The sequence below is a fragment of the Caretta caretta genome, chromosome 1 (assembly GCF_965140235.1).
Source record: "Caretta caretta isolate rCarCar2 chromosome 1, rCarCar1.hap1, whole genome shotgun sequence".
In the NCBI taxonomy this organism is placed as follows: domain Eukaryota; kingdom Metazoa; phylum Chordata; order Testudines; family Cheloniidae; genus Caretta; species Caretta caretta.
The window spans coordinates 207,050,824-207,074,944 of NC_134206.1; the positions used below are offsets into that span (position 1 = coordinate 207,050,824).

Here is a 24,121-nt window from a genome sequence, read left to right on the forward strand (position 1 = left end):
AGCTAAGGAGACATGAGATCCCCTTCCCTGCAAATCCACCTGACCCCTTACCCTTTCCTAGCCAGCTCGTCACAAAGGAGCCTTCAGCGTGAGTCCTAGCCCAGTGAGTCCCAATATCTTTGCTGTGACTGACTGGTCACAAAGGCTATTCTTTAATTTAACTGTACAGTAACTAACAGTAATCAGCAACAACATTCTTGGCCTCCAAGTATTTACTGCTGGAGTTAGGGAACTAAGGAGTGGAATAGGAAATCATACTTCACAGGGCTCAGGGGATTGGGAATAGGCTCTGCAGACATTGACCTCTAAGTAGCTGGTTTGAGTTGCAGACCAAGCAAATAATAATCAATTATTACTATCTGATGTCTGCTCAGTAGCCTGGTCTCAGCCCAATTCAGAGTTGTTAGGAGCTCATACTGCTATCAGTGCCAGCACAAATGACAATGATTATCTTATATGTCTTCTATGGTGCCCATCACCATGCGTTCGAAGCACCTTGGAATCTGAACTGGCAGTTCCAGCAGAGAGATCAAGGACTGAATGGGTCACAGGCTGGAACTCCCCTCTGACCACTAAAGAAGGTCAGGATTGAGGCACACTGATGGAGTGACAGGTGGGAAAAGCTTGCACCGCCACAGCCCATACTGTGTTTTGTCTGTGCTTAAACACAGGACATAAGCCTCTAGGCCTGGTAATCCAGCACCTTATTCATTATCTACATAAAAAGATTCCAGGATTGTTGGTCTGTGTGTCACTGTTACGTCTGCTCAATCAGTGTGAAGTGATGGAAACAGCCACACGCATGGCTGAGCACTCTCTCTGTTCAGAATATCACCAGGTTCAATTGTCACTGGGATTTGCGGTCCGTTACCATGGGATTTGCGGTCCGTTACCATCCAATTTTTAAGTTCTCAACCATTTTGGCCCTTTTTTTTTTTTAAACACATGACTTTATGACTTACACCCCTGTGACAGTCAGGGTTTTCAGTTGCTAGTTATTTATACTATGGTAGTAGCGCCTAGGAACTGCAATCAAGGATCAGGGTCCCACTGTGCTGGGCTATGTACAGATATGTACAAAGAGGACAGTTCCAGCTCCAGAGAACTCATAACTGATAGGACACACAGGATGACATAGAATACATAAGAACCCATATCCACAGCTCAGAGCACCCACAAACTCTGCAAAAGTTTAGATCTAGATACAACTCTGCTGTTCAGACCCGTCTCTAAAATAAACCAGAGTATTAACAGTTTTAGTCTTTTCTTTTGATAACACTAAAGACACCAGCCTGAGGGATAAACCTTTACAAAGAATGTTCACTTTATTCTTAGATCAGCTCAGACTCTGGAATATGGCAGAAACGTCTATAACAGAGGCCCCTGTGGAGACAGACACAATCTGGCTGAACGAGGCACTTCTGGGAATCTCATCTGGCTCATGGGATGGGATGTGAAAACAAAGTCTGGTTAACAGGAGTCACATTACTTTGGAAGGATGCATCTGGCAGAGTTTTGTCACAAACTTTCATCTGTTCAAAGAAAAATGTTCCTCAACATGTAACACCACACAAGAAAGATCAAAGGTGCCCCAGTCCCTCCTGATGGGGAAGCAGCTGCTCCAATAACAGCAGCTGGAGCCCAAGCAGTAGGCAACACTAAGAGTTTCAATCACTCCCCTTGTCTTGTGTGGGGAGGGGATCTGCACACTACGCTGCCTCTCACCAGCAGCTCCCTGTTAATTACAAGCAAAGAATTTGTGCTCTGGCAGATGAAGGCCCTCACTGCATGCTGGTGAATTTGCACAGCCCAGACTTGTCAGTAAACAGCAGCTTTGTTTGCAGAGAGATGCCACAGAGTCACATACACTCATGCATTACACACCTTACATTTGTCATATTCTGAAGCTTGCAATATCAACCCTTCCATGAATTTAGGCTGCTGAATTCATGCTTGGTAACATCCCTGCATGTAGGTAGTATGGTGTAGGGGTTAGAGCATGGCACTGGGTTCTTGGGACAGAGCTCCGAGGTTCTAGTGCTGACTCACCTGCCGATTTAGACCTCAGTCCTGCAAGGTGCTCAGCTCTCTGGCCTAATACAGCACAGCACTTAAAGTTAAGCACATGCTTAAGTGTTTTGCTGGATTGGGCCAAAGGATTCAACACCCTGCAGGCCTGAGCACTTGCTGTGTGGCACTTGCTAAGTCACTTCTCTCTTTCTGTATAATGCATTTATAATGTGCTCATCACCATGGACATGTAGGTCCAACTACCTGCCAAGTAGAAATGCAAAGGTAGGATTCCAAGGCAGTGGATGGTGTCAGAGCACAAATATCAGACAGGACAAAATTCAGATAAATGTTGAGTCTGATATTGCTTCCCGGGAAGTCAATGGCAACATTCCAATTAGCTTGAAGCCATGTCTATACCAGTAGACAAAGGCATGCTGTAGTTCTGACACACATTAGCTGGTGAAGGTAAACTACTAGGGTTGACCCCTGCCAGCTAACACATGTTCAAATACAAATTGTCCTGTCTACAATAGGGTTTTAACATGTCATAGTTATACTGTATGTTAAAACCTGGTAAAACTTTCCGATATATACAAGTCCTCTGACCCCGTAAAGACAACCAAACAGAGTGTCTGGATTTATTTCTTGTTAACTGGGTATTTACATACTATTCCTTCAGCACCCAGGGATGAGATGTGCATCATATAGGAGACTCAGAGGCTTAAGGATTAACTTTTAATACACTCATTTTCTTTCCCATGGGAGAGGATATGGAGAAGGAAAAAGATATTTTGAGTCTCTCTCTCTCTCCTCTCTTTTATCCCATCCAGTCACCTCACTATAAACTCTGCTTCCCAGAACCATCCCCTGTACCCAGAAAAGGGACTGCTTGGGTTCATAGCTGGCCTATCTTCATGGCAGCCCCTGTGACACTAGCATACAAATCTTGCACTGAGGTCCTGATCCCTCCAACTGAATCATCCAACACGACCAGGGGCAGGAGGGGGATTCCAGATGCTGACCCCAGAAGAGAAAGATAAACAGAACTACATGAGCTTGATAGCTGGATTCCATCTGGGTGGTAGGGCTCAGGATCTATTGCTCTTGTGATTGTTACTGAGCTTGGCCAAGAAAATCTCCCACGGTTTGGCAAGTCTACAATTTTCCAGTCTTCACAAAAGAATCCCAGGAACCTTTTTCGAAGCAATTTCTTCTCACGGAAGATTACTAATGGGCCTAACAATAGCACTGGGATAAAAATCTAGACAGGTAGGGAGACCTATACTCCAGTGGAGCTTAGTAGCAATTTTGCCTACATAGGGACTACAGGTTTTAATGCCCAGTGTTAATTTATGAACACACTGAATGGCACTGAACACAGAATCCACCAAAAGCAGACAACAGCTAGAGAAGTGATCATCTCTGAAATCTAAAAGAGGCACACAATATGTTTCTATGATGTGTACTTAACTGCAGAACAAAACATACTTATATTTATACAATATTATTGCATGTCACAGACATAATAATAATACATAGCACTTAGATAAGGGGTTTTAACTTCATAGTGTTTTCTAAACACTAACTAGTTAGTCTTCAAACACAACCAGCTCTTCATAAGACAGGTAGGCCAAGATTTCCCATAGTGTGTGCCAGTCATATATAGGTATCTAAAGGGTTTGATTTTCAAAAGAGCTAAGCACTCACCAGCTTCCATAGACTGAAGTGGAAATGCAAGGTGCCTGGCACTTTTGAAAATCAAACCATCTATTCAGATACCTAAATCCCACTGAACAGCCTAACTTTAAACCTGGTTTTGAAAATTTTGGCCATTAAGTTTTAATTATCCCAATTTTATATATGGGAAGATTAAGGCACAGAGATATTACGGTGCCTAAATTTGGGCATCAAAAAAATTAAGGCACCTACAAATCCTTTCACATTAGCAAGCCTCTGAGTGTGACCCCCCCCTTATAAATTAAAAATGTTTTAATATATTTAACACCATTATAAATGTTGGTGGCAAAGCGGGGTTTGGAGAAGAGGCTGACAGCTCATGACCCCCCACATAATAACTTTGCGACTCTCTGAGGGTTTCTGATCCCCCAGTTTGAGAACCCCTGGGCTACCCAGAATACTAGTAGCACAGCTGGCATCAGGGTCCAAATTCATCCCTGATCCAAATCCACTAGCTCCTACTCTTGTGCACAGACCACTATCGTGGTTATTATTTAACATTTATGTTGCAGTTGTACCAATGCACACCGTCTTACAAAGAGATTTTGACTTATACATTGACCAGAATTAATTACAGTTTGTTTACTATTATTTAGGCCTTGTCCACACTTGTTTACCCTTGTGGCGGCGTGTAGGGTACACGTAGCTATACGTCATAGTGACGTAGGCAGGCTGAGTCCACATTCACTGCAGTGTGTACCTACACGTGGAAGGCTCCGGCCTGGGGAGGCAGTGGGGAAAGGCTCCGACAGCGGGACACTACACTGCTAAAAAAGGCAGTGTAGACTTGGGAAGCACTGCTTGGGTGTTTAGACTCTAGAGAACCATGTAGAATATATACCCTGGGGGTCATGCATGTATGGCACTCTATGCTACTCACCTAAGCAGTGCCTCACCATCTACCCTGCTATTTATACCCATGCTATCTGGGCATGTATTATCTGTACTCTACACGCCACTCTAAGGCTATGTCTACACTATAGCTGGGATTGATGCTCTCAGACAGATCCACCGTCGGTCAATTTAGCGGGTCTAGTGAAGACCCGCCAAATCAACAGCAGATCGCTCTCCAGTCGACACCTTACTCTTCTCGTCGGGGGTAGAGTACGGGCAGTCGACGGAAGAGTTTCTCCCGACAACCCCCCGCGGTGTAGACCCTGCGGTAACTCGACCTAAGGTACGTAGCTAGAGTTGCGTAGCGTAGGTCAACTTACCACGGTAGTGTAGACATAGCCTTAGTGTTGACCTACCCTGTGGCTACATCTTCACTGGGAGCTAGGGGCGTGATTCCCAGCTCACAGAGACATACTTGTGCCAGCTCTCATCAAGTTAGTGCATTAAAAACAATAGCGTAGCTGCAGTAGCACGGGCAGCCGCAGTAGCAGCGTGCGTTAGCTTCCCCGACTATGTACCTGCAGGATCCGGGGAGGTTTGTACTCAAGGCAAATAGTCTATGCCGCTGATTGCCACAACTCGTGCTGCCACAGCTACACTACTCTTTTCAGCACACTAACTTGATGAGAGCTATTGCAAGTATGGTTACATGAGCAGGGAATCACACCCCCGGCTCCAAGTGTAGACGTGCCTAAGAAGATGAACAAAACTGCTTCCTGTTTGAATTCCAGCTTCTTGATGTATGGAAATAGTGACTGTGTAAGTATGTCCGGCACTGAGAGAAGGCTAGTATTACTGTATTATTATGCACATACACATGTGAAATGTTAATACATGCTATAGCTCAAATCCACTCCCTCTCAGTTTTCATGGACGCTGCACTAAGGCTGGTTTGGCAGTGTTAGCTGTGACCCCATCACCTTTCCATATCGCCTCCATTCCTGGCATGCCACAGTACTCTGAATTTTTCATCTCCTCAGCAAGATGCTGATATGTGGGGGAGTTTACTGGAGAGCTTTAGTTTCTGGGTTTTTAAAAATCTTTTGTATTATTCTAAATCCTGTCTCTGCCATAACCATGGTAGAGAGGACAATGGATGGGAGGCAAAAAAATCAGCTGTTTTGTTGGAAATCAGATGTGTTTATACATTTTTAGGCAGAGCCAAATTGTGATGCTTCAGGGTGCGGCTAGCCATCTGTAACAAATGTGAAGGGGGATAAAATGCAAGTGGAAAGAAAATTCCCCCCCAGGGATCTCTTTTCTTCATAAACACACATTCCGTTTCTCTCCCTAGTGCAGCTTGAGTTCATTTTCTTTAAATCACTTCCACATTTTCCTGCTGTAATTATAAAATAGTTGGTTTCAGACCTCACTTTCACAAAGGCTGTAGCACTGGGAATTCAGATACCGCTTATTTTCTATCACCAGACTTTTGGGTTTATGAGTTTGGAGTTTATGGCTTTTAATTCCTGAAGAAGGTCAATGCAGTAAAAAAGGAAATGTTCAGAAAAAGTACAGTCTCACTTTAAAACTTGAAAGCATGAAAATGCAGTAATATAAACACAAGCTGATCACACGACAGGACTTAGGTTTTGGCAGAGATCTAATTAGATTTCAGATCTAATATACCTCATGGGAACAAAATTCTGTTAAGCTTTTTAAAATATGAAAACGCACTAACAGTAAACCAGACAGATGTAACTTTAGCTCCCAAAGGAATACATAACAAGGATTTCCATTCACACTTATATGCTGAAACTTTCACCCCAAGGAAAAAAAATTACTTTTCCCAACTGTGGGTGTATTTTTCACCAAATGAAACTGCTTGAAAAGCTTTGGAGGGAGAAACTGTTAATTGTTTAAATTGCTCGAAGGAAAGTGTAAATCATCCAGGGCGCTTTTCTGAACCCCCCAGATCCATTACTTCCTCCAAATACCCATCCCCGCCATCTATTCTTTCCCCAAATCCCCCTGCGCTGGATGCTTTGTCTCCCCTGGTAAAGGCAAACATTTGCTTTCACGCGCATCCGCTGCCTAGATTTCTGCTCCCAACTTTGCAGCGGATCAAAACAGCTCACAAGTCGGTGGACCACGAACACGAGCCACCTCCAACTACCCCTGGGCTCTCGTCTGTGTTTGCAGCTACACTTAACAACATGTCGTGTTCGTGCGCGAGCTGGCAATCTAGTCCTCGTAAAAAGCGCCCAGGGGAGCCCGGCGCCCCGCACATACCTCAGCGTGCAGCCGGGCGACGGCCACAAGGGCAAAAAGCGAGAGACTTTTCCAAATCTGCAAAAGAGAGAGAGAGAGATGCGTGTGAGGGGGGAAGGGGGGGCTGGGAAAGAAAGAGGCGCCCCAGAAAACTTCCCCAGGATCCCCTCTTCTGAGGTCCCCTTCCCCACCCCTCCTACCACCAGCCTCTCCCTCCCCAGCCGCCGCCCCGCTCACCATGTTGCTCGTGGCTCGGGCAGAGGGGCGCGAGTGGGGCGGGCTGGGCGAGAAGCGGAGAAGGGACCTTTGCTGCTTTTTCCTTCTTCTTCTTCTGGAAATTTGATCAGGGCGCTGGGAGGGAAGCGCTCTGCTCCCCGCATCTGCCTCCAGCTCCGCCCCTCCCGGCCAGCCCCCCCCCCCCGGGCAGCCCCCCCCCCCCGGGCCCTCTTCACCCGCTCCTCCCCCCGCCCCGCCCCGCCGTCCCCCCCCATGTGCGTCCCGGCGGCTGCTAACCCGGGGCCCGCGGCGCGTGTGTGAGCCGCTGCTGACTCCTCCCGCTCCGGCTCCGGCTCCGGCTCCCTCGGTGGGAGGCACACAGCGCTGCTATGGGGCTAGGAGCCGTGGGACTGAGGGAGGCTTTCCATGCATCCCTACAACGTGCAGGCACAGGCCCTCCCGAGCCTGCCAGCCCCTCCTGGGGGGCTTCAGGCTGTGCCACGGAGTCAGCGTTGCCAACCCCCTCCAGGGTTGGCCCGGAGTCTCCAGGAATTAAAGATGAATCTTTAATTAAAGATGCTGTCATGGGATGAGACCTCCAGGAACATGTCCAACCACACCTGGCAACCCTACAAGGAGAGGAAGGTGCTCTCCGGTCCGGGGAGGGGTGGGGGGGGGGAGTTGCCGAGCAGCTGGAAGGGGGAAGAAAGCGGGGTGCAGGGGATGAGTCCTCGCCTGTGTCTCCCCCAGCAATGAAGCGAGGCTGCTCCAATCTGGGTGGGTGGGAGCTGCACAAAGGGAGAGGGGTGTAGCAATGACATAGCTAGGAGTTGAATTTGGGGGGGTGGGGGAGACCCAACTTCTGGTAGATGGGCAGTCACGCTAGCTGGCCCCACTGTGTGAGGCGCCCCAGGGGCACGGAGGCTCCTGCTGGCCCCCTGGTGGGCAGAGGGGCAGTCACACCCGCCCTGCAAGTAAGAGGCCCTGTGGGGCCAGGCCCAGAGATGCCGGACGTCTTGCGGTGGGGGCTCCAAGTAGGGTTGCCAACCCTCCAGGGTTTATCCTGGAGTCTCCAGGAATGTTAGTAAGAATTATGTCATGTGATGAAACCTCCAGGAATATGATCAGTGCCCTCCCACCTCCCAGCCCGGCGCCACATGCTCGCGGGCTTTCCGACCTGCAGCAAAACAGCTTCACAGATTCCACTGCTGCAAACGGCTACAATGCCCCACCCCAGGCAAAGGCCACGACTGGCCTGCTGGCACTGCTCACACCTGGGCTCAGGTCTCCACGTGACAGCAGCAGCCAGGCTCAGGTAGCAGCACACGCCTTAGCTGCATGTGTTGAGGAGGGACTGGATTCAGCATGGCTGCTCAGGGCCTCTCCAGGAAGGAAGTGGTGCTGGTGGCTCTCAGGCCCCATGGCTGGCGTGGCTCAGCCCACACATCACACATAGCGGGACCAGGGCTGCTCTGGTACAGGTGCCTCGAGCTTCTGGGGCACAAACCCGGCATCAGCCCCTGGCTGCCCTCAAGCCCCCTTCTGCCTTATGCTGTGTGCCCACAGGAACCAATGGGAGCTGGGTTCTTCCAGTGGAGGTGGTGACTCCTCCAGGGAGGAATCAGTAGTTTCGATGGCGGCAGTGGTGCAGACTCACAGGCTTAGCTTTGGTGGTAATTGGGGGAAGAATGTGGACTACCCAGACCCACCTGTGCCTACACCCTTGGGGTGCAGTAAGTGCCAGCCATGGCCTCCTTCTCTCCGATTCCTTTATGTTTTGGCTTAACAGAGATAACACAGTGGAAAGATGGTGTCTGTGATATGGGCCTTGAGTGTCTGGAGGTGTAGGGGTGTGTATGAAAAATGCAAAGACCCTCAACACTCTACTGTGGCTCTCAATAATGTTTCAGGAATAAATAATGGTACTATTATGTTTTTCTATACACAAAGACCAGCCATATATATTCAGTCTAAATGACATTTGCTTTAGATTAAGAGAACAAACAAAAAAGAACAAAAGTAAACTCACTGAGAGTACAGTGTGCACCTCTCTGTCACAGTCTGCATAGAATGTACAGAAAATGGCTGATGGCCTCCACAGACAGCATAGTCCTTAAAAATTTAAAACTGCTGCACACAGAAAACAAACTCATAACAGTCACATAACTGACTACAGCACGCTGATATACTTTTCACTTCTATAACTGAAAATTCAAAACTTAACATTTAACAATGCAAACCATGGGTGAGGGGCACATAACAGCTAAATACTGTACTCAAGAACATAATCAGTCAGGAATCCTTGTGGTTTATGTATTGTATATATAACAAAGAGTTTGGATCAGAAGCACTAGAGAGAGGAAAGCTATTGCCTCTACAGAAATAAAATTAAATACATCAGTATTTCCAATCACTGTTGCTATTAATCCAAACTCCTTCTTACAGCTATAGTATCTGAGTCACAAAGGACCACAAATTATGTATATATTTCCCCAAGCACTAACATTGTTAAAAGCCAGTTGATATTGCTCAAGGCCAGGGCATATGTTACCAAGACAACTATAAAAGAGTCAGGAAATCACGAGTTAAGTCCTCACCCAAACCCTTGTAGCCTATAACCATGATATCACCTTCTCCACGTTACCTCAGTCAGATCCACCACACATATGCCTCTGCCTTCTACCCCCATACAAAACGTGCACCCATTAACCATGGCTGTGTGCAGTGGTTAGAAATGGGTGATTTCTAATTGTCTGGAGCATTGGGGTGCTGTTGTGCAGAAGCTGATGGTTAGTGTGTATGGGGCACATTTTTGGCTGATGGTTAATTGGATGATTGGTAATTAAAGGAATTCTTTGTTTTTTAAGTGGAAATAGTTTGTCATGTTGGGAAGTTACTGTTTATAACATTTGAAATAGTAAAAAGAAAAGGAGGACTTGTGGCACTTTAGAGACGAACCAATTTATTTGAGCATGAGCTTTCGTGAGCTACAGCTACAGCTGTAGCTCACGAAAGCTCATGCTCAAATAAATTGGTTGGTCTCTAAGGTGCCACAAGTCCTCCTTTTCTGTTTGCAAAGACAGACTAACACGGCTGTTACTCTGAAATTTGAAACAGTGTTGTTTAGATGATGTAATGAGGAAATATGGTGTTGTGGATTGTTTTTTCCATAGCTGATGTTTATGGTTGTAGTTAGGGGGCACATTTTGTGCGCAAGTGGAGGTATTTGTGTTATCCTGAATTAGCAAATGAACTTTTTAGGGGTTGGATTATAACCCTACAAGCCATCCTGAGGAAGGGACAGCATATAGCTATGCTTCCCCAGGACAGGAACCAGACTGGAACTCTGAGACATGTAAATGAGGCTCTCTGTGTCTCATGGAGTATGCCTTCACTCCAGAGTGTTCCAGGATTGGGTACCCAGGTCTCGGCACCTGTGTTAGCATAGCATGGGTGTGATCATCCACCCTGTTACATCACACTTGAATGATACCTGTGTAGCCACATCCACACTGGTGCTGCAATAGCCCAGGTGAGGCACTAGGACCTGTAGGGGCATATTCTATGGGTCTTAATATTGCACTAAACTGTGCTGCTCTATGGATTGTTTCACAGTGTACTATGAGAGAACTTGACTGTCCTTCCTAGGCAGCAAGGTGGAAGTGTTCTTAGCCTGACAACTCAGTAAAGTGCAGCACTTCCGGCTTCCCACACTCTAGATTCCTGTCTGCAGCTTTCGTTCCAACTGGTGCTAAGGCATGGAGCCAGCTCAGAACAATGGCCTCTTCTAGGTGTTGGCACTAATGCAACTCTCATTTTGGCAACAGCAGGAAAATGAAGGGCATGAAAGATGGAGGAGGGTATTTTGGAGGTGGTTTGCCTCCCTGAGAAGGCAATGGCAGGCCCTGTTGAGATCACACAGGCTGCATGCAGATATAGTGTAGTGGGGACAGCTTATGCAGGTTTTAATAGCTATGGATTCCCCCTTTGCTGGCCGGCAGTTCTGGAACAGGATCACAAAGCCAAAGTGGTGGAATTACATCATCATGTAGACCTGGGATGACCAGCAGCGGCTCCAGAACTGCCACATGAGAAAGCAGACCTTCATGGAACTGTGTGAGGAGCTTTCCCCAATCCCGCAGAGCCAGAATATGCAAATGAGGGAGGCGGTACTAATACAGAAGCAGGTTGCTATAGCCATCTACAAACTGGCACTGGCTACCCCAGATCGCTACCGGTCCATGGCTAGTAAGTGTGATGTTGACAAGGCAACTGTCACTGCTGTGGTGATGGAGGTTTGCAAGACAATTAGTGATGTGATTTACCCTACAGGTGGTGAAGATTGCTAGTAGCTGGCTTTGACTTAATGGATTTCTGAACTGTGCGGGGGCCACTGATGGCACACGTGTGCCCCCTGTCTGCCCTTGCCCCCTCAAGCTGCACATGGTACGTCAACCAGAAAGGCTACAACTCCCTCATTATGCAGGCCTTGGTCGACCACTGAGGGAAGTTCATAAACACCAATGCCCGATGCACGGGGAGGATGCATGACTCTAGGGTACTCTGGAGAGCTGGCATCTTCAAAATTGGACAAGAAGGGACTTTATTTCCTCACAGTAATATGAATATCCATGGGATGTGTGTGTGCCCACAGTCATTTTAGGGTACCCAGGCTGTTCTCTACTATCCTGGCTCATGACACCTTACCCCGTTTAAGAGTACACAGCAGAAGGTGCCTTAATTCCACCCTGAACAGTTGCAGGCCGGGGATGGAGTCTGCATTTGGCCGACTGAATGTGAGATGGTGCTGCTTGTTCCCCTCTTTGGATGCCAGTGTGTCCAATGCCATTCATGTTATGTGGGCCTGTCATTCACTGCCGAACATGTGTGAGGAGAAGAGGGAAAGCTTGTGCCAGGAAAGAGTCAAATACAGTGCTGGTTTACATGCCCAGTACAGGCAACCAGCAAGCATCCCTCTGATAGCTAGGGCTGAAAAAAGTTAATGTACTCAATGCTTTTTTTGCCTGCCTTCATGAACAAGATCAGCTCCCAGACTACTGCACTGGGCAGCACAGCATGGGGAGGAGGTGACCAGCCCTCTGTGGAGAAAGAAGTCGTTCGGGACTATTTAGAAAAGCTGGACGAGCACAAGTCCATGGGGCCGGATGTGCTGCATCCGAGAGTGCTAAAGGAGTTGGCGGATGTGATTGCAGAGCCATTGGGCATTATCTCTGAAAACTCATGGTGATCTGGGGAGGTCCCAGATGACTGGAAAAAGGCTAATGTAGTGCCCATCTTTCCCATAACAATGATGGCAGTTGCATCTTACCCAGCTATTGTGGTGCTGCTTCCTTTGCTGCTTCCTCTCCTGGCTAGTCCTCTGCCTCCATCCCAAAAAGTTCCTGGGACTCTGGGCTGAGTTCATAATGGCTGGGCCCCAAAGCAGTAAATATCTGTCCCATCTCCTCTAGTTCATCTGTCCCATGGATCTATCCCATCTCCTCTGGATTATCTTCCCTCAGGGTCTCTTCTGGCTCCTCTCATTCACGAGCCCCTAGTCCAGTAATATCACCAACTGCTTTCAAAAGCCTGTCCAGCACAGCATGGAGCTCCAGAGCAGCACAAAGTACCTGGTCAAACTCCTTGTGGTAGGGGCAGGTTGATAGTTGTTGGACTGTCCATTAGAGTCTTTGGCCTTGTGGTATATGCTCTTTAGGTTTTTGATTCTTTCCCTGCAGTGACTTGCTATCCCTGAATCCCCTCCTCTGCCAGCTTAGACGTGATGATTTCTGGTGTATCTCCCCAAATGAGGCTTCTTACTCACCTCACCCGAGAGGTTCACCAGAGCCTTCATGTCAGCTTCTGGTGAGCTGGCATGCTGGGAGGATGATTTCCCAAATGGCATCTCTGTTCAAGTACTGTGTAGAACTGTAGCAAGATGCATGAAATGTAGGGTTTAAACACTGATACATAAACTGGGAGGTGACTGCTGGTGCAGAAGGAAGTAGGTAGAAGGGCAGGAAAATAGGGCCCCAAGGGAATTGTGGGAAGTCATTGGATGACGATCAGGCCCTGAGTTAAATATAGCCTGCATCCACTCTGCAAAATGGGTGTTAGAGTTTAATTGGAATCTGGGTGTTAATGTATATCCCCAGCAACTCTGGGTTTAAAGCATTTCCAAACCCAGGGCAGAGGGTTTTGTGTGACTGGTAGGGGACTTAGGGGTAAAACCAGATCAGAGCCTGGGTTAACTCTGCAATGAAGACATACCATGGAGTCTAGACTATTTACACCCCCCTTTTATAGTGTATTTCTTTCTGTCACTGATATCACTTCCCTGAAGTTAGGTCATCTTTCAATATGTGGTTCTCTGCTTTCCGTAGTTAAATATTGTAATGTAACAATTTTTTCCTTTTTCAGTTTAATTTTTTGCTTAATTTCCAGCCTCTTTTAACCCCCCCCCCCACACACACACACTGTGTCTTCTCCAGATCCTTCTCCTTCCCCAGCTATAGCAGCTGTACTGATCTTGATGTCCCCATGAAGGGGAAAGGAGCCCAGGAGAGCTGGCTGTATTTCAAGGAATCCCTGTTGAGGTTACAGGGACAAACCATCCCAATGTGTCAAAAGAATAGTAAATATGGCAGGCGACCAGCTTGGCTTAACGGTGAAATCCTAGCGGATCTTAAACATAAAAAAGAAGCTTACAAGAAGTGGAAGGTTGGACATATGACCAGGGAAGAGTATAAAAATATTGCTCGGGCATGTAGGAATGAAATCAGGAGGGCCAAATCACACCTGGAGTTGCAGCTAGCGAGGGATGTTAAGAGTAACAAGAAGGGTTTCTTCAGGTATGTTGGCAACAAGAAGAAAGCCAAGGAAAGTGTGGGCCCCTTAATGAATGAGGGAGGCAACCTAGTGACAGAGGATGTGGAAAAAGCTAATGTACTCAATGCTTTTTTTGCCTCTGTCTTCACTAACAAGGTCAGCTCCCAGACTGCTGCGCTGGGCATCACAACATGGGGAATAGATGGCCAGCCCTCTGTGGAGAAAGAGGTGGTTAGGGACTATTTAGAAAAGCTGGACGTGCACAAGTCCATGGGGCCAGACGAGTTGCATCCGAGAGCGCTAAAGGAATTGGCGGCTGTGATTGTAGAGCCATTGGCCATTATCTTTGAAAGCTCGTGGCGAACGGGGGAAGTCCTGGATGACTGGAAAAAGGCTAATGTAGTGCCAATCTTTAAAAAAGGGAAGAAGGAGGATCCTGGGAACTACAGGCCAGTCAGCCTCACCTCAGTCCCTGGAAAAATCATGGAGCAGGTCCTCAAAGAATCAATCCTGAAGCACTTACATGAGAGGAAAGTGATCAGGAACAGCCAGCATGGATTCACCAAGGGAAGGTCATGCCTGACTAATCTAATCGCCTTCTATGATGAGATTACTGGTTCTGTGGATGAAGGGAAAGCAGTGGATGTATTGTTTCTTGACTTTAGCAAAGCTTTTGACACGGTCTCCCACAGTACTCTTGTCAGCAAGTTAAAGAAGTATGGGCTGGATGAATGCACTATAAGGTGGGTAGAAAGTTGGCTAGATTGTCGGGCTCAACGGGTAGTGATCAATGGCTCCATGTCTAGTTGGCAGCCGGTGTCAAGTGGAGTGCCCCAGGGGTCGGTCCTGGGGCCGGTTTTGTTCAATATCTTCATAAATGATCTGGAGGATGGTGTGGATTGCACTCTCAGCAAATTTGCGGATGATACTAAACTGGGAGGAGTGGTAGATACGCTGGAGGGCAGGGATAGGATACAGAGGGACCTAGACAAATTGGAGGATTGGTCCAAAAGAAATCTGATGAGGTTCAACGAGGATAAGTGCAGGGTCCTGCACTTAGGACGGAAGAACCCAATGCACAGCTACAGACTAGGGACCGAATGGCTAGGCAGCAGTTCTGCGGAAAAGGACCTAGGGGTGACAGTGGACGAGAAGCTGGATATGAGTCAGCAGTGTGCCCTTGTTGCCAAGAAGGCCATTGGCATTTTGGGATGTATAAATAGGGGCATAGCGAGCAGATCGGGGGACGTGGTCGTCCCCCTCTATTCGACATTGGTGAGGCCTCATCTGGAGTACTGTGTCCAGTTTTGGGCCCCACGCTACAAGAAGGATGTGGATAAATTGGAAAGAGCCTAGCGAAGGGCAACAAAAATGATTAGGGGACTGGAACACATGACTTATGAGGAGAGGCTGAGGGAGCTGGGATTGTTTAGTCTGCAGAAGAGAAGAATGAGGGGGGATTTGATAGCTGCTTTCAACTACCTGAGAGGTGGTTCCAGAGAGGATGGTTCTAGACTATTCTCAGTGGTAGAAGAGGACAGGACAAGGAGTAATGGTCTCAAGTTGCAGTGGGGGAGGTTTAGGTTGGATATTAGGAAAAACTTTTTCACTAGGAGGGTGGTGAAACACTGGAATGCGTTACCTAGTGAGGTGGTAGAATCTCCTTCCTTAGAAGTTTTTAAGGTCAGGCTTGACAAAGCCCTGCCTGGGATGATTTAATTGGGGATTGGTCCTGCTTTGAGCCGGCGGTTGGACTAGATGACCTCTTGAGGTCCCTTCCAACCCTGATATTCTATGATTCTAATGCTGTATTTCAGGGCATGCGCAATCTATTCTTTTCAACAAGATTGAGTGATTGTTTTTCTGTGCACAGCAGATGTCTTCATTTTAACAGGTTTTATTGGGGGCATTGTCTGCCCTTTTATTATCAGTCTGGCACTGCAAGTAATGTGGTCCATGTAAAATGCATTCATTAGTGGTTGATATATTTGATTGACTCACTGATACTTTCAAAACTCCCACTAGGCACCTTGCTGTATCTTTAGGCACCTAATGCCTCTAAAAATCTGGCACTTTATCTCCAGCCTCTCTCCTGAGCTGACTGTTCTTAGAGTTTATTCTTTTAGCCTCTGAAAGACTCCCAGCCTTTTATATGCCTTAGCTGGAGCCAGGGGTGGCAGGTTTGTAGAAATTTTGGTGGTGCCCAGAATGCCCAGAGCCTGCCCCCTCCCCCCCCGAACTCTGCCCCGCACCTGCCTAAGGCTCTGCGAGGGAGTTTGGGTCGGGGGAGAAGGTCTGACCTGCAGGCCCTGGGCTGGGGCAGGAGATTGGGGTGTAGGACGGTTGAGCTCTGGGATGGACTCTGGGGCAGAGGCACCAACATTTTTCTGCGCCGGTGGGTGCTCGCGCACTGCCCCCACCCCAAAGTCCCCGCCCTAACTCTGCCCCTCCCCGCCCCTATTGGACCCCTCCCCGAATCCCCACCCCAGCCCCGCCTCCTCCCTCAAGCATGCCGTGTTCCCCCTCCTCCCCCCTCCCTCCCAGGCTTGCTGAACGAAACAGCTGTTTCACAGCACCAGCGCTGGGAGTGACGGGGGAGAAGCAGGATGCAACGGCACGCTCGGGGCAGAGAGGGAGCGAAGGCGGAGGTGAGCTAGGGCGGAGGGGAGGGGAGGGGCGGGGAGCTGCCGGTGGGTGCAGAGCACCCACCAATTTTTCCCGTGGATGCTCCAGCCCCAGAGCACCCACGGAGTCGGTGCCTATGGTCTGGGGTGCAGGCTCTGGGATGGAATTTGGGTGCTGGGTGCAGGCTGGGGCAGGGGGTGAGGGGTGCAGGCTCTGGGAGGGAGTTTGGGGGCAGGAGAGGGTGTGTAGGAAGGGGGTGGGGATGCAGGCTCTGGGATGGAGTTTGGGTGCTGGATGCATCCTCCAGGCTAGGGCAGGGGGTGGGTGTGCACGAGGGGATCGGGGTGCAGGCTCTGGGACAGTGTTTGAGTGCAGGCTGGGGGTGGGGGTGCAGGCTCTGGGAGGGAGTTTGGGGATGAGAGGCGGTGCGGAGGGAGGGGGTGTAGGCTCTGGAACAGAGTTTGGGTGTAGGCTCTGGGCTGGGGCAAGGGGTGGAGGTGTAGGAGGGAGTTTGGGTGCAGGAGGGGTGTGTGGGAAGGGGGTGGGGGTACAGGCTGTGGGACGGAGTTTGGGTGCTGGGTGCAGGCTCTGGGCTGGTGCAGGAGGGGGTGAGGGGTGCAGGCTCTGGGAGGGAGTTTGGGGATTGGAGGGGGGTGGGGTGGGGGCGCAGGCTCTGGGAGGGGGCGGGGGTGCAGGAGGGAGTGAGGGGTGCAGGCTCTGGGAGGGAGTTTGGGGGCTGGAGAGGGGTGGGGTGGGAAAGGGGTGGGGGTGCAGGCTCTGGAAGGGGGCAGGGGTGTGTGGCGCTCACGGGGAGGGGACTGCCATCACACGTGGCTTCCTTCCTCCCCTGCTGCCCCTCACCATAGCCTCACTGGGGGTAGGGGATGGGGCTGCCCCTTGCCCAGCGTTGGGCAGGAGTGGTGGCTGCGGGGCGGGGATCACAGGGTCAAACACTCACTGAAGCCCCAGCAGCTGCTCAGGTGAGTGAGGTCCACTCCAGACGTCTCCCGCAGGAAGCCCCCTCGAGGTCTCCTCCTGGTGGGTGCCGGGGGAGGGGAGCATGTGTGTGCCTCCCCCTCCTCCTCCTGAGGTGCAGCAGCCGCCAGCTGCTTCCGCCCGCCGCCAGCGCTGCTCTTGTGCTGTGCTATAGCCTGAGGCAGCAGCAGCAGCAGCCAGCGCCAGCAGGTAGGGGTGCTCAGGGGGGATGCTCTGGGGGGGGGGGGGGGGGATGCTCCAGGCAGGGCCAGGGGAGAGACCCAGCTCCAAACATTGGTGGAGCAGGGCCCCCAGCCCTGAATATTCCTGGATCCCGGGCACCACGGGCCCATACACCTCCCAGCCCCTGGCTAGAGCTAATGAGATCTACCTGCTTTGGTTGCTACAGCAAGTCAGCAGCAAACCACTCAACTGTTCCAGATTTTGTGGAACATTCCGTGTTTCAGGGGTGGGTGTGTATTCATTTGTTCCCCTTTCTCACACTCAGTAGGTTATCAAAAAGCTTTCTACGCTGGCAGTGAGAAGCTCTAAGCTCACTTCTTCTACACATTGCTGTTTATATTTTTGTGTGCTTCATAGCACTTTTTATTAAACATGACTTTATACCCATGCCTTAGGTAGACGATCAAGATCATTTCCCACACCCGCTCATTTTACAAATAAGTTAGTTGAGAGGTTGCATAAGGTCACTTCTAGTAGATTAGATTCCAAGATTCTATTAGGACAGGCCCAAGTTTGACCCCCCTCAGCCTCTCAGAGTAAGTCTGCTAAAATAATGTACTTAGCTCGCCTGTATGTAAGGACTGTTTTAACCACTAGACCACATTCCCCTTCCAGGGGCAGGAGTAGATCGCAGAAATCCTTATTCCCAACACTGTGTTGCTGACTAGCAAATAATTGTATAACACATGGACAAATTGTAGTTCTCATATATGGTAAAAATTCCTCCTTTGGCACAAGCAGAAGGGGTCTGTGGTGAGGGGTTCAAACCCTGCTGTGAATCCATACAGCCATCCTTATGATTGCATATCATAAAATTTCTGGTTTGTCCAGTGTTCTTTTAAAACAACTGATTTATTTAATTCATACAACAAGAAAACATCTTTTAAAACAGATTTTAAATCTACTATAATCTGTCAGTTGTGGTGTGATCTGCAACAAAATACAAATGTTCCACATATCCGCCATGTATCACACTGCCAGCTGCTGTTGTCACATTTGCCATTTGAAAGGTATGGTCAGCAGAATAGTCGGGCATCTCCCATCAGGATGCTAAAGTCTGACCTCCTGTTTTGATATGTAAGCAGTGTCAGGATGAGCTCCACCCTGACATCTGGTGGTGAGGTGTGGCAAGTTGTGGAAAAGAACTTCAGGGGCCAATCTCATTTGCATAGGCACACCCACCCCGCCTAGAATGAGGCCATAGCTGCCCAAATGGTCACTTTGGCTGCTGTGAGATCCCCAGTGTCTCTGTTATTGGGGCAGGAAGAATAAATTGTTATTATCCTGATTATGGGAACTGTGCTTGGAACTGTACTTGGCCTTTTGTTATGCTGGAGGGACTCACCATCAACTAAGTAGTACTCACTAGGCAAGGGTCATGGGTTCCAAAACTCTGTGAATAGAGAGAGGCTGGGGATAAGTATTAATACTTGGTGGTATGGGCCCCTTGGTGAGGGCCTTACATGCTAATTGCACTTCCTCCTCTCCACTGTGGAATATCAGAGCTAATTTTGATTTCATTAGAAGTCTAGTTACAGGCTGCTGAGCTCACTTTGGGCTAATGGTGCACCAGCACTGAGGCTCCCCTACTACAAGCTGAATTCACCAAAGAGCTGAACTGACTAAGAGCTGAAATCACTGAGCGTTGTGTTAAGTAGTGGGGGAGCCTGAAGATATATTGTGGAGCAGTTTGCGGGATGGCTGGAGTGCCTTGTGGACAGGCTGGTGGAGCAGTTCATAGGACAGTGGGAGCTGCTGGTGGGATGCGGAGCAGTTTGTGGGACGGTGGGAGCTGTGTGTGGGCTGCGGAGCTGAGCGAAGCAGTTTGTGGGGTGGCTGGCGGAGTGGAGCGAAGGCCTATGGAGCTGTGGGACGGTCAGCTTCAGATCACGTAAGGTGCCTCTTACCTCCGCCCCCATCTCCACCCAGGTTGGGAGGTAAAGCTCTGCAGATAAACTTTTGAACTCTGGGGATGCCCTGACCAAGGACAGAGACTTTTGGGTCATTGGACTTTTGGGACTTTGGGTGATTTGGGGTTGCTGGACTCAAGAACAAAAGGGAAAGGGCATGCCCCAATTTGCTTGGGGTGGGTTTTTTGCTCATGGGTTGTGTTATGAATCCTGTTGGTGGTGTTTCCCCAACATAATGCCACATTGTTTCTCTCTGTTATTAAAAGGCTTTTTGCTACACTCAGACTATGTGCTAGCGAGAGGGGAAGTATTGCCTCTTGGAGGCGCCCAGCGGGGGTGGTATATATTTGTCCCAGGTCACTGGGTGGGGGCTCGAGCTAGTTTGCATTGTGTTTTTGGAATGGATCCCCTAGATATTGAACCCTGCCCTTGTTGCTGCCAACTCTGACGGGCAGAAGAGTTACAGGTACAAGGGGAAAAAATAACCCCCTTAACCAGACAAAGGTTTTTGCTAATGGCTCTGCTATTGGTGCTTGTGGCTCTTAGATGCTGTGTCAGAGAGCTAGTTGGGTGAAGTGTGGGCTTGTACATTTGTCCTTTTATAGAATGCAAGAGCCTGGTGAACACAGTAACAAAAGAAAAATGGCTCTGCCGGCAACTAACATAAGATTGTGCATTGAGCAAAGCTGCTTTGCCAAAGACTTCAGCCACCCAAGGTCTAGTGTAGTCCATCTCTGAAAGGAAAAGCCAAAGCTGTTGTGATTATGCTATGTGATGCTGTTCTCACTCGCCATGAGTTGCCACCTCCGAAATGGTCTAATTTTCTTCCACTCCCACTGGAGCTGAGAAAATGATTTGAATCTCCCTCCCCAATAATCTGGCCACCTTTCCCCCCCGTGGCATCACTTCTCTTTTTGTGCCACTTCAATGCAGCTTGCAGCCACAGCTGAAGTGCTATTTAAGGGTATGTCTACACTGCAACATAAGCACAGGTTTGAACTCAGGTTCAAGCCTAAACCCCCTTCTCATCTACATGCAAACTGCACTAACCCAGGACTTGGATTTAATGTCCCAGCATCCTGCGGGTGTGGAGGGGCTGAGCCTTTGTCATGCGAGGACCCCAGGGCTCAAGCCCTATTGCTTTGCAGTGTAGATGCAGTCCCACTGGACTTATGCTCTGGGACTCTGCCAGAAGTATTCCACAGGCCAATTTTATTTGTCCTCAGGACAGTCAGGTTTGGGAGACAGTCAGGTTTTCCCACACTGCCCCACAAAAAAAGGGCTAGAGCAGCTACATTTTGGAAGAGCGCTAGGAAGCCTGGGATATGGCTGGTTTGACTCCAGCTTGCAAAATGCAGGGTAGACACTGGAGCCCCAGGTTGAGATCCAGGGGTCAACAACTCCTAACCTGGGGTTACAAATGAGTAGAGATGTTTGAGCTCTAGGTGAACAAACCCCATGTCTGCTAACTCAAATTCTACTAACCCTGGGCTTACATTGCAGCACAGACATACCCTGAATGCTCCGGGGAGGAGGTGCTCAGCCAGTGTTGCTGCTGCAAAGAAACCCTCCTGAGGTTATTGCTTCAACGACATGTTGAGACTCATGCTAGTGGCAGGGCTCAAGTAACCTTTTGTGGGCCCCAGCGCCTGGACCATAGCCCCACCCCCTGCTCTGCCCTGAGGCCCCATCCCGACTTCACCTGTGCTCTGCCCCCCCAAGGGGCAGGAGGCAAAGAGAAGCAAGCAGCAGGTGGGAGAACGGGGCGGGGAGGGGGCAGAAAGGAGTGAGCAGTGGTCAGGGCCTTGGGGGAAAGAGGCTGCATGGAGGGCTGGGGGTGGGACCTTGGAGTGGAGCACAGGTGGAGAGGAGGGGTGGGGCCATGGTCTAATGGTGATAGTTTGGCCAAGGGAAGTTAACTTCCTCAAATTGACTGCATGAAGGAACTGTGTATAATGATGAAAAACAAACCAAAAAAGAAACTACACAAAGATCAAACATTTGTAACAAGTCACAGCTACTGTTACACCTACCAGTACTGTCAGAGTGAGCTTCTGTGACTGTTACTCAAGGCTCCCCACTGTCTGTTGTTTAACTGTGCACCTATGATAACTGTCCCCAGCCCTCCCATGGATTATCAGCAGAACCCAAAACCATTAGCACTGAAAAACCCCAGGGCTCCTCTACATGAGCTAAAAGCCATTAGCAAGCTTTAAGCCTCTGTGTGGGCCAGCCACTAGCTGGAGACATGTTCAGACACACCTAGACAGTACTCTAGCCCTCAGTGCTGCTTAGGGTGTTTGTTGGGACATCAGGCTTTGAGGCAACTCAAAGCCTTTTGCAGGCTACAATGAGGTCGGCTAAATGAAAGCGGGTTTAGCCATCGACTGGTCTAAACCGATTCAGTCTAGGACTGTGTGTATTAGCACATTAACAGTTATATAATGTTCAAGTAACTGGCCACTGCTAATCAGGCAAATGTGTGAGTGAACTCAGCTCACCCAAGAGATAAGTATATGTCATTGTTTAGCAGTTCTAGGAGAGCATAATGTTTACTTCCAACACCATGTAGCTCAGTGAGAGCCAAAGGTTTATATGTCTCCCTTTTTTTCCATAGAGTGGGACAGCTGCAAACTTAAGATCCCTGAAGGAATGTCTTTGGTGCTGTCAGAAAGGTTATTTAGGGTCTCATCCTGTGGGATGCTGACCCCCCTCAATTCCCACTAAAGTGACTGGGAACTGTAGGCGCTTAGCACATCTGGAAATCAGGCCACTTATTTAGGGGGCTAAGAATGGATGAAGAGTCGAACTTTAGACAGCCCCATTTGAAAATGGTGGCCTTTGTTTACTAAAGCCAGACTGCTCAATTAGACTGGATGGTCACAGATATTTTTGAGCATTTAAACCCAAGAGCAGAGCAAGTATTTGTAAAAGAAAAACCGGTCACAGCTTCCAACTGTGGAGGAAAATGAAGAGGCTGCAGCCAGCATCTTGGATTGGAGACACTGGTGACAGGATGTAATACAGATGAGGAGCTGCAATTCCAAACTTTGGACAAGTTGCCATCAGCGAACAGGCATTGCAGGAAACGGAGTTCTAATATGATGCTCACAGTGCAGGGTCAGCACAATGCTCCAGGAAGCACTAATGGGCTATGTATGATGACTGGATGGGGGAGATGAGAGGTAACGTTTCTGACAGCCAACCAGATTGGAACAGAGGAGGGAAGAAAAACAGGAGTAAAAGGCAATAATGAAAGCGCCCTCACAAGAGGAGAACTGGAAAGGAGGGCAGACAGGTTACGGAGGTAACTTTGGGATGGGGCCTAACAGTTGCTGGAAGGCTGAGGTAGGGCAACTATTTGCAGTAGAAGTGCAGCGCTCCCGTTTCTAGATCCAACAGTAGGACTTCATCTGAACCCACAGGTTCTAGCCCCATAGTGCAGAAAGTGAACACAGGGTTCATTGAACTTGAGTCTCTGCCTTTACTGAAATGTCTGGAGATGGGGTATACGGACCACACACTGACCAAGAAGGGGTTAATGAGAGCCTGTAAGCCTAGTCAGCCCCACGCCATTACACATGTGTAAAGTGTCAAGCCTGGGGGGAGGAGATAAAAGAGGAAAACCCAGGTCAATGGTGACTGATTGGGAGAGAGCGACCTTGTGAGAGAGCCCTGTGAAGGAAGGCCTCGCTGGGGCCAGAGTCTAATCAGAGACTGCTTGAAGCTGCCTGGAAGGATCAGCTGGGGCAGGGCCTAACTAGAGACTCCTAAGGGTCAGAGCCTCCTTGGGACAGGTAGGCCTGGTGCAGCCGTTCTGTTGTTTCTCATAACTAGTCCGGATCCTCTTTGTTTTGGGATTAGCAGAAGAGTCAGTTGGGGAAGAGACTGTGAGGAAGTCCTAGCTGCCAGCCACAGTAGGAAGCAGCCCAAGGATCCAGCAGAGGGTCTAAACAAACTTCTCTTCTGCTTCATACAGGGTCCCTGGGCTGGAACTCAGTGTAGAGGGCAGATCTGGGTTCCCCTACTGGCCCAGTTAGGACTGGGGTGTGAAGACCCTAAAGCAAGTGGCTGGCAGGCCCAAAAGCCTGAGGCTGGACCAAACCCTGCTGTGGTGCTGCCAGGCCAGTGGTGTGTTGGACTCAAGTTTCCCTGGAAGAGGCTGGACTAAAAGGATATGTCTACACAGCAAAGAAAACCCCAGGGCTGGCTCAGGGCAGCTGATTCAGTCTCGTGGGGCTCCAGCTGTGGGGCTGTTTCATTGCAGTGTGGATTTCTGGGCTGTGGCTGAAGCCTGAACTCTGGGACCCTCCCACCCCGCAGGATCCTGGAACCTGGACTCCAGCCCAGGCCTGGAAGTCTACACTGCAATTAAACAGCCCCTTAGCCCGAGTCAGCTGCCTCAGGTGTCTACTTGCTGTGTAGATATACCCAAAGTGACTAGGCTGGAGGGCCAAGACACAGGAAGA

The 24,121-nt window shown here is 49.2% G+C and overlaps 1 protein-coding gene across 2 annotated transcripts in view; it reads right to left on the reverse strand.

Moving 5' to 3' along the window:
• Nucleotides 1-24,121, reverse strand: part of FSTL1 (follistatin like 1) — a 120,079-nt gene that overhangs the window by 74,203 nt on the left and 21,755 nt on the right. The window contains exons 1-2 of one of the 2 annotated variants that reach the window (XM_048819009.2): nt 7,093-7,268; nt 6,877-6,933 (exon numbers count right to left, since the gene is read on the reverse strand). In XM_048819009.2, coding sequence (XP_048674966.1) covers nt 6,877-6,933; nt 7,093-7,095 — 60 coding nt within the window. In that variant the 5' untranslated portion in view covers nt 7,096-7,268. Of the gene's footprint in view, nt 1-6,876; nt 6,934-7,092; nt 7,269-24,121 lie in introns of those variants that run through there. The other variant, XM_075119129.1, reaches the window with a different exon arrangement.